This window comes from Erpetoichthys calabaricus, chromosome 4, assembly GCF_900747795.2.
Source record: "Erpetoichthys calabaricus chromosome 4, fErpCal1.3, whole genome shotgun sequence".
NCBI lineage: Eukaryota > Metazoa > Chordata > Cladistia > Polypteriformes > Polypteridae > Erpetoichthys > Erpetoichthys calabaricus.
In genome coordinates this window covers 147,716,061-147,733,150 of record NC_041397.2, presented here as the reverse complement: position 1 = coordinate 147,733,150, position 17,090 = coordinate 147,716,061, and the positions used below count along the sequence as shown (strand labels likewise).

Sequence of the window (17,090 nt, the reverse complement as noted above, 5' to 3'; positions counted from 1 at the left end):
TTCTGTGGCATTGGAATACTGGTTAATCCAGGATCAAAGAGTCTAGGGTCAAGTTTAGGAATTAAGGTTGCAAATAAGGTACAGCTGCCCTAATATCTACACTGCAGGTTAATTAAGAAAAGCTAAGGTATGCTAAGAAACAGATGAATTTTAGCACTGTTCCCGCTTTATACATAGATATTCTAGTAAAATGAACCCATATCTCATTCTTTGGCGCAGCATCCCTTAGTAGTATCTTTCCTGTTTTCAGTTCTATACCTACATCTTTCATTTCTTCAGTCATCTTTATTTCTGTATCATCTCCAGAATAATAATACTTGAATTGGAGACTCTTGTATCAATGCAAATTAGTGCTTTATGACAAGTAGACTACAAAAGCCAGCAGCTAATTTGATCTACCTATGGGTCCAAGGTCCTTAACTATGATGACAAAATTTGTCAAATTAATTTTGCAACATTTGGCTCTAGAAATATAGTTTTTATTTAATATTATTTACAAAAAATTAGCATATAATTCAACATCTTCAGTAGTGAGTAAATTTTAAATGTTTCATTAACTCAGTATATATATATATATATATATATATATATATATATATATATATATATATATATATATGTATATGTATATATATATATATATATATATAGTGACAGTTTAAGGGTCCCCGTGACCTCTTGAACCCTCAGACGAGATGTCAGACACCAGATAAAAGTCCAAAATGAATTTATCATAATAATAAATATGCACAAAGCACCCTCCACTCCACAATACTTAATAAATCAATAATCACAATCCTCCACTCCCAGACGCGTTGCTACCCTTCCACCCAGCTCAGCTGAGCGTCTGGGATTTCCCATCGTCCTTTTATAGTCCTTGACCCGGAAGTGTTTCGCCTTCTCTGTCCACGTGACATGGGGCACTTCCGGGTCAGATAAAAATCTTTTTCTTCACCACCCCAGAAGCATGTCATTACTTGTGTCTCTGTGATTAAGACACACTTCCAGGTTATGGTGCAAATAACAATCCCTGGGCCTCCCTGCAGTGACTTCTGGTGGTCCCCGTGGTATCCAGCAGGGCTGTGCATTAAAAGTCCAATGTCCATAATTCCCTGTTGGCATTCGGGGTACCTCCATGCTGCAAGGAGGGCTCCATCTGGAGGCCTGGGGGTATTGGCTGGGATAAATAGCCGGCAAAATCTCACAATATATATATATATATATATATATATATATATATATATATATATATATATATATATATATACACAATTTAAAAAATACAAATTAAAATAATGTTAATTTACAGAAAAATAAAATTGCCCTTAAGAAATAAAATTCAAGTCACAGGACAAAAAAATGAATTTAAGGTTGCATAAGACTTTCTGAGAATGTTACACAAACAAACTGAATATATTTTTTAATAAAACTCGATACATTTCTGAAGTTACAGTTGTTCAGATACAAATGATGAAAAAAAAATCACAGTATTTTTTACCAGTTTACCACAGGTGATTCTTTAATAATTTCTTTCATATCATATCCATCAACATGTTTATATTTTATAGGTGGAGGTGGTGGTTTAAATGGTGGAGGAGCATCCAGACTACAGCAGAAAGAGATAAAAAAAATTAAAGGAAGAATATTAAAATAAATCATATAACCAAAGTAAAAGATTCCAAAACAAAGTATTAAAATAAAACTTCCCAAAATTAAAATCAGATGTAATATTTGACAATTAATTTATAACCATATGTATACAGTACATCAAAACATGTTTCATCTTGGCTATTTTATTGCTCTTAAAAAATCCTTGTTATTTCAGTGATTCTGGCCATTTGATAATTATAATTGTTATATTTTTTTGTGCTGTCCTGACATTGCTTGTCCTGGTGTCATCGCCTAGAGACTATTTAGTTTGATTGTGTGCTACTCATGGTGTCCAAAATTTTTACTCAAAACTCTCATGGTTCTAGCTAGCTAAAGATTTGTTTTTGGTAGTTAGGGCTTGCTTTGGTTTTCAACTCTAATTTTTGGTTAATGTCTTGGGTTTTGGTGCTTTGATAATATTCTTGCCGGTCTGGATCTAACTTCTGCTCTTTCTTGACAACATTTTTGCTTTTTCATCTGTTAATTATGAATATCAGGCTACCTTTTTATCATGGTGGTAGACTTATCAAATTCATGATAGCTTGCCATATATTCAAAGTGTCTTATTTCAAATTATGACCTTTAACATATTGCCCTATGCAGATAGACTTGTAGAAAAATGAGAAAAATTGATAAGAAATACGTTTAAAAATATTTTTGAACAACCAATTAGTAAACATTTTACAAAACAGCTTAATATTATTGTGTTTTTTGTTAAAATTGTACAGTAGGTGTTTGAAGACCAACTTACCTCTTTAGCCACAGATGTCTTTTGATCATTATAATAACCAAAGTTACACAAATGGTTACAGGAATAATGACAAAAGCCAAAAACTGTCTTACTTCAGAGCGTCCTTGAAAAAATAAAATAGGAATATATTATGATTAGAGACATATCGTTAATGATTATTGATGCTTTAATAAAAGAAAATGTTAGCAGTGCACCATCTATTAGATGTATAATGTAATGCATGAAGTAATAAAATCCATTGCATCTTTCAATCCAACAGGTGGCACATCACAAACATTAGCACTGCTTTGACGAATCCCATACCAAGTGGTATATAACTAAGACATAACAACCACATAGACACACACACACAGACACTTCATTTTCAGTGAAAGGCTTAATAAAAGCTTCTATGTGGTTTAGGCTGACCAAATCTGGTTAAAATAGTACAGGGTGGTGATATTCAGTGTTTAGAAATTGCCTTTATGGATGCCTTAATAGCCAAGTGACATAAGTCAGCTGAGGCCCTCTTCCTGTTCAAATGTTGGCTTCAGAGGATAGAACTAGTATTAAAAAAGGTTGCAGCAAAAATACAGATGATATATACTGAAAAATGTTGATTAGCATTCTCTTTGGACTGTCAGACGTTTATGATGTCAATTAGCACAGACAAGACTGAAGAGTTGCATTGATTACTGATAAAGGAATTTCTTGAATGAGGTGCCATAGTTTACATGGATTAAAAGTAAATTATAAGGTTTTAACATTTTGTATACTATTTTTGCTTTATCCTAAGGGACATTGCCACCCATGATTATAATGTTGTGGTGGGCAATTTATTTAATAATTAGCTGCTTGCCCCATCATTGTCTGAACTTTGCTTCAAACTGAAATTCTTTCATTTGTTTGAGAAAACTAGTTTCTCTCAAAAAATCTTTTCAATGCCATTTTTTGAATTAACTATTTTGAATTTGTGTAGTCAGTTTGATTTGGATGCTTATTTCAAAGATATTTTGTGAATTAAGCTGCAGTTCATGCAGACTTTATTTGCTCTTTAAAGGCCTCTGCCAGACTTTAGTAACTACATTCATCAGCATAACCATTGGCAATACAGATGGTTCACAGGAGTCCCACAACGACTGCATGGTTGTTGTTTCACAAAGCTTTATTTATTATTAACATGCTTGCCTACTTGACTTTAGAATGAAAAGCTAATGTTTACTTTTGGCAAGTAATGCAGCTTATATGCTACATACAGTATAAGGTACATGGTGGTCATTTTTGAATTAGATATAATTTCATTTTCATGTGAGAGGCTAATTTATTTTTTGCACCCATTGAATTCTTGTTAACCACTGACTATATTGTCCTGTTCAGTTCATTTTTACAGAAATATCAATTTAGTTAAAAACAAGGGGCTGTTAACACTCAACCTATAAATCATGCTGTCTGTTGTTTCCTTGTGGGTGAAGGTTGCCCTGGAAATCTCCTACCTTCACTTCTTTGGGCAATTGATTGACTAAAATAGGTTTGAGATACAGGGATGAAGATCTAGGTAGGCCTGGTTAGGCCAGTTGTGCAGGATTATTTGGCATTTCTTTATGTACTTGTTAAATGTTGCTGTTAAATTTCAAAAAAATGTTTAGAGTAAATAAAATGTAAGATGTCAAATTATGTCTCTGTCTCTCTTTAATAGGAAGCATTCCAAACATGTTCTTCTCTCATGGAAAGCAATGACAGAGCTAGAGTTCGATAGAAGCAGTCGAACATGCTTAAGGAAATGCCATACTACTTCTTGTTAGGTTTTTTTTCCATCCATACTCCACCCTTAAATTTGCTTCTGCCTAATGAATCCTCAGTTCATCCCATGATGCCAGCAGAGCTAACTTACTATAATAATAGGACATCCCAGGTCATTGAGATTCTCTGTTTCTATAAATGAATCTGAGCTCCCCAGATTCTTACAGCTGTCTAGCCATCCGTTAGTTTACTGTGGGATTTTTTTTTTAACATAGTGACCACGTAATGTATATGTACAACCAGTGAATTGCAATGACAAAATGATATGCACGTTGGTCAAAATATTTTCGGTTGCTATTTTCTTTGTAATTGTACTTCTTCTGTGTGATTGGGGTCGCTTTGGCGCTCGAATTTGTCCATCACCTCACTATCTTTGTATTCTATAAACACTGAAGTAAGTACATCCAGCAACAGCTTGGTTTTGTTTGTAGGATATCTAAGGTTATTTTTACACAATAAGCACATCAAGTATGTAGATTGGTCATTAGCAAAATATTTTGATCTGTGACATGGTTAGGAATGTAAAATTCAACAAGATGTAACTGTTTCTTTTTTTTTGAGGATTAAAAACACTAACAAGCTAAAACAAGAATTTCCTAGAATGTAAAGTTTCTTTTTGTACAATTTTTAAACACCAGTTTGCTGCAATTGTTGTTGCTTTTGGGCACAGATTGCGTATGTATGTCTTGCTTCATTTGTTGGATAATTCTCTGGAATCTAGTTCCAAAGAACATTAACTTAAACGATAAGTGCTGCAAGGAACCTAAGAAAAAATATTTTTTATGAATGTATTTTTTTAATTCAAAGCATCTTTTTCAAAGGTGCATTCATGTCATTTCCCAGAACATTAATCACCAATTTCAGTGATGATAGACTTGGGTAAGAGGAAACCATGTTATGGTGAACAGTGGTAGCTGACATTAGGTGGGTTGCTACAAGGTTTAAAATGACATTAATTATCCTATTAATTGACACTTGCAAGCAGTACAGCAGCTAACAGTGCTAGCCAGAGTCTGAAAGTGCTCATGAGGACAAGCTGCATTAATTAATTTTAAATCAATTCAGTTCAAATTCATTTTCAAAAAGAGAATTTTGATTTGCCAGGAGGGGTTTTTATAAAGAGAGAAAGACATCACATTAAACACTACAAGCACAAATTCAGACATCAAAACAAACATTGTATAAATAAATAAATAGTAGTAGTGAAAATAATTCAGTACTTTTGACATTTTACCAGATTACATATATTAAATATAAAAATCTTAAAAACATAAAGATTTGACAAATGACCGATAAGAAGGACAGCTGTTCAACCTCCAAGCTAAGCCTGTAGATTTTTGTTCAAGTAAAAGCTGGAATGAAGTTACGATAATGTGTTTTATTTTATCCTTGGAAGCCTGAGCCTGTGATCTGAAGGCAACAGGTGGAAATGTGAATATGGTGGGTGAATTCTGTTTGAGAGAATACACTCTGCTTCCTCCAAGGATTGTCTAGTAAATGGATCTGTCAGATTTGACATTTAGGGCCTTGTTATTTTACTGCTCTTTTCTACAATGTGATTTTTTTGTTGCTAACATTTCCATCCTAGTCAACATAACATGACATAAGATGACATAATGTTAATTGAAAAGATTCAGCTTCTATAGACAGTAGAGGTGCTGGTGCCCCTTTTTGGTGTCTGCTTCTGCATTTTGATTGAAAGTTAGCTTTGAGTCTATGATAGTCCCAAGATATTTATAACTTTCAGCAAGTTTCAGCAACTTTCAGGTGTTTGATGATTGTTTCTTGTGGACAAATGGTGGGTTTTTTTTCTAAAATAAAAGATTAGTTCTTTTGTTTTGACCTATTAACCTGCAGAAATGGTTTATTATACCAATTAACAAAATCGTGAATTATTTAATTCTCAATAAGAGTGAGATGAATGTGGACGGACATGATCATAATGCAGGCTGGATATATAGAGCATAGAGTGGTAAACTGAAAATAATAAGAGCAGAATATAATTAATATATAAGGATAATATGTAGTAAAACGAGGCCTGGCAGAGAAGGTAATTGTGTTGGTGCTGCGAATCAGTGACAAGAATTAGGTAGTTAGGACATTAATGACCACAACAGATAGGGAGACCAGCACTCCAATATTGGGTAAGAAGTCATGGAGCTAATTACTCCGTGAGCACCAGTGTAACCTCAGGATACTGTAGGAAGTATGCCTCAAATCTTCCATGCATTCGGTTTCTGTATGCTACTCTCTTCCCAATTACAATTATATGTTTAGAGGATTCTCGGGCCTTTTAACAGAATGTTGGAATCCATGACCACAGTGATGTCTGAGTCCAATAGGAAGGGATCTTACAGGATGACTCCAGGAGTTTCCTCACCCTCTCCTGAACTCAGAAATAATGGCTTGGCTTTTCATGAAAAAGAGTTCCAGGAGGGGACATAAGAGGTTTCCTTATTCTAGACAAGAAATGAGGAGGTACAGTAGCATCAAAGGTGCAACTGGAAGAAAGAAAATAAACCAGAGAAAAAAGAGATAGTTGGCAGAAGTAAACAAGCAGGAAATAAATGGGGTTACAGACACATGAGCCTGTCACCTTACTTGACAGATGTGGATTAACTTTATTTACTTAGTGCCAGGGGGATAGGGTTTATTGTTTTCCTATCATTTTTATATTTTATCTCTCAAACAGCCTGTGCCTTTCCTTTGTATGACATTTTTATAATTATAAAGCCTTCTTGGCTTTACTTGGGTATGGAGTCTGCTCAAAAACACTTCCTTCAAACCACAATATTCACAACAAGAAATCTAGAATGTAGACCATAAAAACTGAAAAGTTCCCCATTCTTTCTAATCTATTAATGGTAAAAGTCACATGACCCTTCCAGGTGTACCGAAGTCCACAGTCAGCTCCTCCACTTTGCTCATGCTGAGGGACTTATTACTGCATTTACCATAATGCAAAAATGTGGAGAATGTGTAAACTAGACAGAGACAGCAACTTGATGCATGATTTAAACCCAGGTCACAATATTTATGAGACACCAGTGCTAACCATTGTGTCACCTCTCTGCCCTGATATGTATTTGTTCTAGTTTGTTGTTATAATGTGTGTATATAAAAGCTTGTAGCAGAATTGTGTATCACAGACCACATGGCTGTTGATGATTTTCTTGTCATAATATTTCTTTTAATTTGAATATCAAAAGACTAATAAAACTGAATTTCTTTAAACACATAAATTTGTCATTTCAAAATGTGACTGAAGCAATTGGAAGAAAAATAATGCAAACATGTTATACCAATATATACATACCATTTACTGGGTCAGTGGTTTCATTCTTGTATATGGATACAGCATTCACTGATAGAATTAAATTAGCATTGTCACGAGTTGACAATAGAGCAGAGGAGTTTGGATTTTCCTTTAAGAGTGTTACATTAGTGAGAGTGAACTGGGATGATGTTTCAGTAGAAGCTGTTTTTCCTTCTGGGTCTACAGTTGTATAGCGAGTTATAATGTTGGATGGAGATGTCGTAATCCCAGATTTATCTTCTGTTTTCTGAATATAAGATGTTCTTGCTACTTGTGAAGAATTGTATCCATTCAAAGTTGTCCCAGGAGTGTCTGGTATATTCGTCAATGGCATTATGTTACCTGATAAAGTAATAGAGTAATGCAGTATTAGCAATTAGACAAATTAAAAGTAATTTTAGTTTTCATTCACTTTGTATTCTTACAGTAAATAAGTTATGTCCACTTGTTATTTAATAGAAGTGTTCTTGTTTTTGAATTTTTAGTGGTTATAACAGGTACTTGTCAAAAATCTCATTCAGGTTTGATAAACTGAAGTAATCCAGTACTGTACAGAGAAATGTGTATGAATGTGACAATGTGAATGAGGGTTTACGAGAAGTGTAGTAGAATGTCTAACTCTAAGCGGCTGTGTTTGTTCTTCACAATTATCTTCTGCATTTTCATCATACCTCAAAAAACAGTAGCTCCCTTCTGCTGCGTATTTTTTTTTCTAATCACACCATCCTGAGTAGACAAATCCATTCATTTTTTACAGCTGTGATGAATCCCTAGTGTTCATTTCAAACACAAATGCTAACTTTCTGTATAAATTCTACTGTATGTTCTGTAGTCCTCAAAATCAGTAGTATGTAATAGTATTTTTTAAAATTAACTTTAGAAAATGTTAAGCAATATTCTATTCAAAACTTTTCTCTGATGTGTAAATTAAAGACTGTTAGTTTCAAATGGATAACTCAAACAGTGCTCACATTTCAAAATATCACACTGCAAAGTAAATAGCAACTGTAAGCTGTAGCTCAGAGGTAAAGGAAGTTACTGGATGATTTTAAAATATTACTCTGTTTAATTATACAGGTAGAATTCCGTTACAATGAACTGTCAGGGACCTAAAAAATATTTTGTAGTAATGAGATTCTGTATTTGTCACTATAGTGCTTTCTTTAACTTGCATCCAGGCGTTTGCAATCATTTCAATAGCTTCTTTTGTGTTAATTTTAATCTCCTCCTGTCTACAAGTTATGCTGACAAGAATTATTCTCAGCATTTCCTTGTAATAATACATTTTCCGAAATCCAATGGCTGAAATACTGCTGTGCAATTGGGTGGGAGGAATTCAACGCAAACATTATCTAAATGTGGAAGCATGTTGTGGGTAGCACAGTTATCAATCAGGAGCCGAATCATCCTTTTCTTCTTCTTCATATTGTGAGGTTTCTGAACTCTTTTGGGATCCCCCACACTCCCCACCCAACGGGAATTTCACGCTGAAGTGTGTCCCAAAGAGCGATTGCCGCGTCCGTGAAAGATTGTTTGTCCGTTGCCGGGGCAGGGCAACAGCAGGCTCACAGTGGTGCAGTGAAGCACCACAGAAGAAAATCATAAAACATCAGGGTCGTGCTATAAGTCCCTGTCTTGCACCCCAAAACACAAGGCTTAGTCTCCGTACTTTAGCAAAACCAGCTTTATTCAGCTTGGAACAGGAACAGTACGGATATTTATTGTAGTGTGATCTACCACTCTCCTATACACAGACACAGCAGTCAGGCAGGGTTGTGGCCAGGTTAGTGACCAAGTAATACTGTTCCCTGCATTTTCAATGTTCCTTGCATCGCCCATCGAGATCTTTTCTGTTTGCTTCGGTAAAGAGCCGCAGCAGAGCTGTGAGCGAGCAACAGCAAAACAGTCTTCCACAGACGCAGTGATTGCACTTCGGGACGCTCCTTGATGTGTTGTCCAGTTGGGGGAGGTCCCAATAGAGTTTAGAAACCTCGCATTTTCTTGAAGGAGTGCCGCATTAATAGGAATGTTTCTTGATGGAGCATCACTGAACCACATAAAAACAGGTTTATTGACGTTTTCAAATGCAGCAGTTTGCATATGTTTGCAACCCGAGATTTTTCTTCTTGTTTTGCTCAGTCTTTCAAGAAAGTTGACAGTGTCAATGGCGAAATTCTGAATTCACTGGCAACGTCTTTTTTATTTTTGCCGCAATCGAGAGCTGCAAAAATGTAAAGTTTTTTTCTTTTTTCTAATATGAACTGTTATTGTTTTTTCATGTCTGCCGTTTCTATAGGAAGGTGACAATGAGTTAAATTCCAATGGATGTTTTTCAAATGTTGATGAGCAATAAGCAAAATGTATCACTGAAAACCACCAAAAACAAAAACAGCAAAAAAACAATACGAGGAAAGTTCAAATAAAGAAAAAAAAATTACAGTGTTTCTGTTTGGGGATCGTTGTGCACAACTAAGCTGCGACCACAGAACTAACTGCTCTGTGGATGATGCATTCAGGCATTTCCAGGTCTTTTGGGCACTTTCTTGTAATGAAAATTTCGTTGTAAAGATAGTTGTTGTAATAGAATTTTACCTGTATTTTCCATAGCAGCTACAATTTAAGGAAATATGGTAAACTATATTGTTTTTCAAATACGTCTGTATTTCTCAAAATTAGAAAATGTACACATGCACAGTGGCACACTGGTAGAACCCACTACCTCAGAACCCAAGGAAATTGGATTCAAATTTTAACTCAATTCTCCTCATATCCGCATAAGATTTACCTCCAAGGACATGCATGTTAGGTTAAGTGTATCTCTACATTGACTCCCTGTGGGTCTGTGTAGGTATGTGCAATCTAAGGGACTGGTGTTTCCTTCCAGGGTTTGCTCCAGCCTTGCACAGATGCTTCCAAGATGTGCCACAGCTCCTTGTAACACTAAATTGGTTTAAGTGGTTTTGATAATGGTTGTAGTATAGTTTAATACAATCCAACATATGCAAATGAGCACTTAGCAAATTGCTAACAAGAAGGAATGCTATTCTAAATAAGAAAACCTATGAATTTTTAAACATAGTTTTAAATAGAAGGGTCAGGAGCAGTTCATAAACACTACAACTTTTAAATTAGGAAATAGAAGGACAATTCTAAGATAATATGCAACACAAGAAATAGGCCAGAATGATGTACTGTTTGGATGACAGGTTAATTTAGTAAAAAGAATGGAATAGAAGTTCATAGAAAACTCCAAAAATAGAATAAAGAGTGCTGGTGGTATAAAGAATAAACAACAATTGATGACAAGGAACTGACATTGCATCAAAAAAAATAAAAACAACTCCTGACTGAGTATTTAAACACAATTTTCAGATGAAATGTTTGCTGCCTCATTACTTGATAATTTAGTCTTGCATGTTTTTTATAGTGTTTGGTTTTTGATGACTAAACTGGCACTATATCAGTGCCACTTAAGTAATGCTTGATTCAAGGTTGGTTCCTGCCTTGTGACACAAGCAATTTACATAACTATCTGAATAACAGATTTCAAGCTGACAGTACACATCAAGAGAAGTACTTAGGAGTCCTAGTTTTGGCATAACTATCCACATCTAAAACAACGTATGGCTACTAGAATGTTGAGCTACCTGTATATACATTTAGGTCCATTAATATTTGGACAGAGACAACTTTTTTCTAATTTTGGTTCTGTACATTACCACAATGAATTTTAAATGAAACAACTCAGATGCAGTTGAAGTGCAGACTTTCAGCTTTAATTCAGTGGGGTGAACAAAACGATTGCATAAAAATGTGAGGCAACTAAAGCATTTTTTTAACACAATCCCTTCATTTCAGCGGCTCAAAAGTAATTGGACAAATTAAATAACTGGAAATAAAATGTTCATTTCTAATACTTGGTTGAAAACCCTTTGCTGGCAATGACAGCCTGAAGTCTTGAACTCATGGACATCAGTAGATGCTGGGTTTCCTCCTTTTTAATGGTCTGCCAGGTCTTTACTGCAGCGGCTTTCAGTTGCTGTTTGTTTGTGGGCCTTTCTGTCTGAAGTTTAGTCTTCAACAAGTGAAATGCATGCTCAATTGGGTTAAGATCAGGTGACTGACTTGGCAATTCAAGAATTTTCCACTTCTTTGCTTTAATAAACTCCTGGGTTGCTTTGGCTGTATGTTTCGGGTCATTGTTTATCTGTATCATGAAACGCCGCCCAATCAGTTTGACTGCATTTAGCTGGATTTGAACAGACAGTATGTCTCTGAACACCTCAGAATTCATTCGGCTGCTTCTGTCCTGTGTCACATCATCAATAAACACTAGTGTCCCAGTGCCATTGGCAGCCATGCACGCCCAAGCCATCACACTACCTCCACCGTGTTTTACAGATGATGTGGTATGCTTTGGATAACGAGCTGTTCCACGCCTTCTCCATACTTTTTTCTTGCCATCATTCTGGTAGAGGTTGATCTTGGTTTCATCTGTCCAAAGAATGTTTTTCCAGAACTGTGCTGGCTTTTTTAGATGTTCTTTAGCAAAGTCCAATCTAGCCTTTCTATTCTTGAGGCTTATGAGTGGCTTGCACCTTGCAGTGCACCCTCTATATTTACTTTCATGCAGTCTTCTCTTTATGGTAGACTTGGATATCGATACGCCTACCCCCTGGAGAGTGTTGTTCACTTGGTTGGCTGATGTGAAGGGGTTTCTCTTCACCATGGAAATGATTCTGCGATCATCCACCACTGTTGTCTTCTGTGGATGTCCAGGTCTTTTTGCGTTGCTGAGTTCACCAGTGCTTGCTTTCTTTCTCAAGATGTACCAAACTGTAGATTTTGTCACTCGTAATATTGTAGCAATTTCTAGGATGGGTTTTTTCTGTTTTCGCAGCTTAAGGATGGCTTCTTTCACCTGCATGGAGAGCTCCTTTGACCGCATGTTGTCTGTTCACAGCAAAATCTTCCACATGCAAGCACCACACCTCAAATCAATTCCAGGCCTTTTATCTGCTTAATTGATAATGACATAACGACGGACTTGCCCACACCTGCCCATGAAATAACCTTTGAGTCAATTGTCCAATTACTTTTGAGCCCCTGAAATGAAGAGATTGTGTTCAAAAAATGCTTTAGTTGCCTCACATTTTTATGCAATCATTTTGTTCACCCCACTGAATTAAAGCTGAAAGTCTGCACTTCAACTGCATCTGAGTTGTTTCATTTAAAATTCATTGTGGTAATGTACAGAACCAAAATTAGAAAAAAGTTGTCTCTGTCCAAATATTTATGGACCTAACGGTATGCTGGGTTAAGAACAGTTGAAAGAAAAATATTAATACGTGATAATGTAAAGCTAATATTGAAAGAAATATAAACCAAATTCAGTTTACATACTTTTCATACTTGACAGAGTTTCTGTTGTGGTGATTAACTGTGAAAACTATGAATGGGTAGAAGGTCTTTCAAAAAAAGATTTTGGGAATGAGGAGAATACATTTAACATGCCATTTTGCAAAATACACATTCAAATCCTGTGCAAATGGAAAATAAAGTTCAGTATTTTGTTATATACCGAGATTATAGGGGGCTCTTGTTTCTTCATTTAAACCCAGAATATTTACTGTGGAGGGAAAAAAATACAGAAAAATAGCTGAGTACACAAAAGGGAAAATCCCCAAATATAAAAAAATAATCAATGCCAAATCAATAAAACTGCTCTCCTTCTGGGCCTGCATTTACAGGTGTATACCAGGTGGGCTGGTTCACCCACTTGTCTATAATGGTATGACAGCAAAACAGCACTTTCTTCCATCTTTAGCCTCTCAGATCCTGGGCTCATTCCTCCCCACATCAGTTGAGAGTTACCCCTCTCACCTCCTAACTCTGCACTATAAAGACAACTGGCCGTGTGGTACCTTTATACCCCATTGGAGGGTTACTTTTACTATTTCCTACGGCTTCTGGAGCATCAAGCTAGTGTTCATCGTACCAGTTATTAGTGTCCACACATTTGTGATTCTTATGTTGCCCTTAAAGAGTTAGTCCCCAAGGCAGCTCCCCATGTGTGTGCTCTATCAGAGGTGATTCTCGACATTCCCTTTTGGCATGTGGATCTAGCAGCCAGAAGGTATTGCCATCTCTGATGTCTCTTTATTGGTTTCTGTCTCTATATTAGTATTTCTTTTAGTACCCACCAGCAAGTTAAGGGAGATTTGCCTACTTCCCTATGGGTTGAACCTCTATCTCTGATATTGGTGCACCTGTTTAATGTGCTTTGGGTACATGCAGTGCACACTCAGGTTCTTTCCTCATGGCAGTGTGGTGCCCCCCGGCTTTGCTCCTGGAAATCTGTTGTATAACTCAGTCCTAACCTATGCCATCCTAGAGGTTCCCTTACCTCTGACAACTTCTTACCAGCTACGTATGCTTCCCACAACCAACATTAAAAAAGTGTAATTGAAACTCTGTCAAAGTTCTAATCAATAACTTCTCTTAATGACTAAAAAATATACAGCAATTTCCATTTCTGTGTAAATTTTGAAATTTACAAGTGTGAAATTAACATATAAACTTAACTGAAAAAAACACTGCCACTGTAAACTGATGCAAATATTATTCTATACACTAATGCACAATTAAAGAAAATCAAATCAGATACTGCATGAAAGGGATGGCACAAGGCACCACCCAGGGTGTACAGTTAATGGCTCTGTCATTTAAGATACAGTATGTATAAAATTCTGTTTTTTTTATTTTAGTAAAGAAGATGACAAAATAGAAATAAATCATATAAATACAAAAGGAAAAAGGCCCCACAATTCTGGAACCTGTTTCTGATTCTGTTTCTTTATGGCACACAACATACTACTGTATACCTCTATGCAAAGCTCAAACACTACCTCTCTATCACTCTATATTCTGTCCAATCTTATTGCTACCATGTTTTTAAAGTAATCTTAGTCTATACAATTTGCCTTATACTCTTTAAAGGAAAGGTTTATCAGAAATATTCTTGTGCTACATGTTTCATAATGTACATAGGCAAGGCCAATTATGGGCTTCTTTGCGGTAATCCTAAGGGGTTAGCATGTGGAAAGTACTGAGGAATGGTTCCTGAGACCATCTAGGTTTGGCTTTCCTCTGCTAGTAAACCTAAAGATATTCCCAACCTAGTTCAGCCTTTATAGTTTGGGAGCCCCCAAACCTAAATTCAAGAGTCTCTGATATGCAAACTATGCCTTTCATGCATTACTGGCACACAAGTATTGCATTTTGTTTTTAAATATATTATTTATTTTCTTTCTTTAGTTTTCATTGACTAGAATTTTTTTGCATTTTTTTTCCTCTCTCCTCTTGTGAAGATCTTTGAGTTTAAACACTTTGCTCCATTATTGTGCCTGTGCAGGTCATAAGCCTGCAACTTAAGTTTCTGAGTAGGTTACTTGGGAACGGTGAGGCCTACACTTTAATTCTTTATGAACACAAGATTTTAAGGCTCTGTTCTTTGGTCAAGACTTCTTCTCTGAGATTGGATAAAGTCACTCTGAGTCACTGTTAGAAGGACTCATTTTAGAGTTGGTGTTACTTCATCATTTTCAATGGGGTTTCAGGTAATGTGCAAGGACTCTAAGAATAGTTTGATTCCAATCCTCAAGGTAGTAGATGATCATCCTTGACCGGCATATACAGTAGATACATGAACATGTCCCTCAGAGTAAACCAAAGTTCAGGAAGCATTTACAGTATAAGCTTAAGATGAATGTCCCCTCTGGTGCTTCTTGGTCCGGCAGGTTGCTGCAGAGACATCGTTATGTACCAGTTTGAATTTATGTGTATTTTTTTGTTTTATTGTTGTATTTGTTAATTTTAATTTATTATTTTCTATATTGTTATCTTATTTATGTTTTATGTGTAGAGCCAGAGGAGGTGGGGTCACCCTGATGTCATGATTGCTATTTTTTCTAATAAGAAGTGAGACCCAGAGTACTGAAGTTGTTTAGGGTTCTGAAAATATTGTGTTTTTCATTTAGATTTTCAGTTTTTTCAGTCATTTCTGCTTTGCCCTTAGTTTCTTCCTTGTGAATAAATGTTTTGGGACTTGTTTGCCTCAGATTTCATTTTAGGCATATTTTTTTAGGTATTTTGATCATTTTTATTATTTCTTCTATTTTTGTAAATCAATTATGAAGAATACAATTTAAAATTGTCTTTACAAGGTAGTGTTTTTCACAACTTTGACTTCCATATAAGGCATTTCTGCATTTTTTAGGACTTGTAGTCTGTTTGAGCTAAAAAGTAAGTAAATTGTAAGCTTTCAATTTTTGAGGCCTGCTATGCTGGAAGCCAGCAGTTAATTTCAATAGGCTGGATTGGGGTGGACCTCAAATGAGCAGGTTGGTGAAGGCCCTGGGCTGGTTTTTGTGTAGCATTTTGAGGGCCGCTCCCATTTTGTTATGTTTGAGACTACCAATCACAAAAGGTGTGGACTTATCTTTGCTTATCATCTCTTTGTTATGTGGGAGCAGCACAAAAATAGAAAACAGTGTATGGCCTCCTAATAAGCTACAAATACAGGCGAGCATCTCCACTGGCCATTCCAAAATGATATCACCCCAACCAGTATCCCCACGTATACTATCTGACCAGGCACAAAATGGGGAAAATGTCATTTAAAGTTCAAAATGCTTTTAACATTCTAAAATATCCAAAGACACTGAGAAAAAAGTCTACCATTAAGTGACAATCTGAAACAAGAATTTTATATAAATGAGAAAACTCAGAAATAGAAAATACAACTAAAATGCTGAAAAAGATCAAACAGGAGTTGCCTGAAAAAAATCCAAAGCTAACAAGTCCCAAATCACAATCCATAGCCATATGCAATAAAGAGAGAAAAAAAAATCTTACAAATCCAAATGAAAAAACAATACTCACAATTGAGTCCTATAAACTCCAATGAGTTGCTCCTGAGACCTATTTCCTAGCAAGATATATAGCCAGGGTTGTGGGGGTCTCAGACACCATGACATCATAACCACCCAGAAGACACAAGGGACATAAGAGAATATTACACTACACATAGAGCAGTTTCAGAAAGAATTCAGACTCTGAATGGAATTAATTTTAAATGGATAAATTTTCCAATTTTGCACATCAGTCTATACTATTTAACCAATTTGGCAGCAATTACAGTTTGTGTCTCCTTGGGTAAGTTCCTAAAAGCTTCAAACATCTGGACTTGTGCAGTTTTAACTTTTTTTTCTTCAACTTTATTGTACTCAGTGCAATGAAAATCTTATTCTGTGAGTCCTCCAGCAATAAACAAGAATACATAACAACAGACAAGAATACACAACAATAAATAAAAACACTCAAGTGAAAAAGAAATGCAAAAACAAACAGAAGTAAGAGCATATGCACAAATAAATAAATGATTTGATGTAAACTCTGCAGTTATATGGTCTCAAGATGGCCTTCCATCCTCCAGACATGCACTAGCAGTGCTGAGGGGAGGTGCAGTGGATGGTTTCTATTTACAAGCCTGATGGCATAAGAGAAAAAGCTATCTTTTAGTCTTGATGTTCT

General features: G+C 35.8%; 1 protein-coding gene across 1 annotated transcript in view; it reads right to left on the bottom strand.

The window, feature by feature from the left end:
* Nucleotides 1-1,320: 1,320 nt before the first annotated feature.
* The window catches only part of si:ch1073-15f19.2 (basal cell adhesion molecule), a 76,107-nt gene continuing 60,337 nt past the window's right edge, over nt 1,321-17,090 (bottom strand). The window contains exons 12-14 of the mRNA XM_028799869.2: nt 7,497-7,838; nt 2,402-2,504; nt 1,321-1,606 (exon numbers count right to left, since the gene is read on the bottom strand). Of these exons, the coding sequence (XP_028655702.2) occupies nt 1,495-1,606; nt 2,402-2,504; nt 7,497-7,838 (557 nt within the window). The 3' untranslated portion in view covers nt 1,321-1,494. The remainder of the gene's footprint in view (nt 1,607-2,401; nt 2,505-7,496; nt 7,839-17,090) is intronic.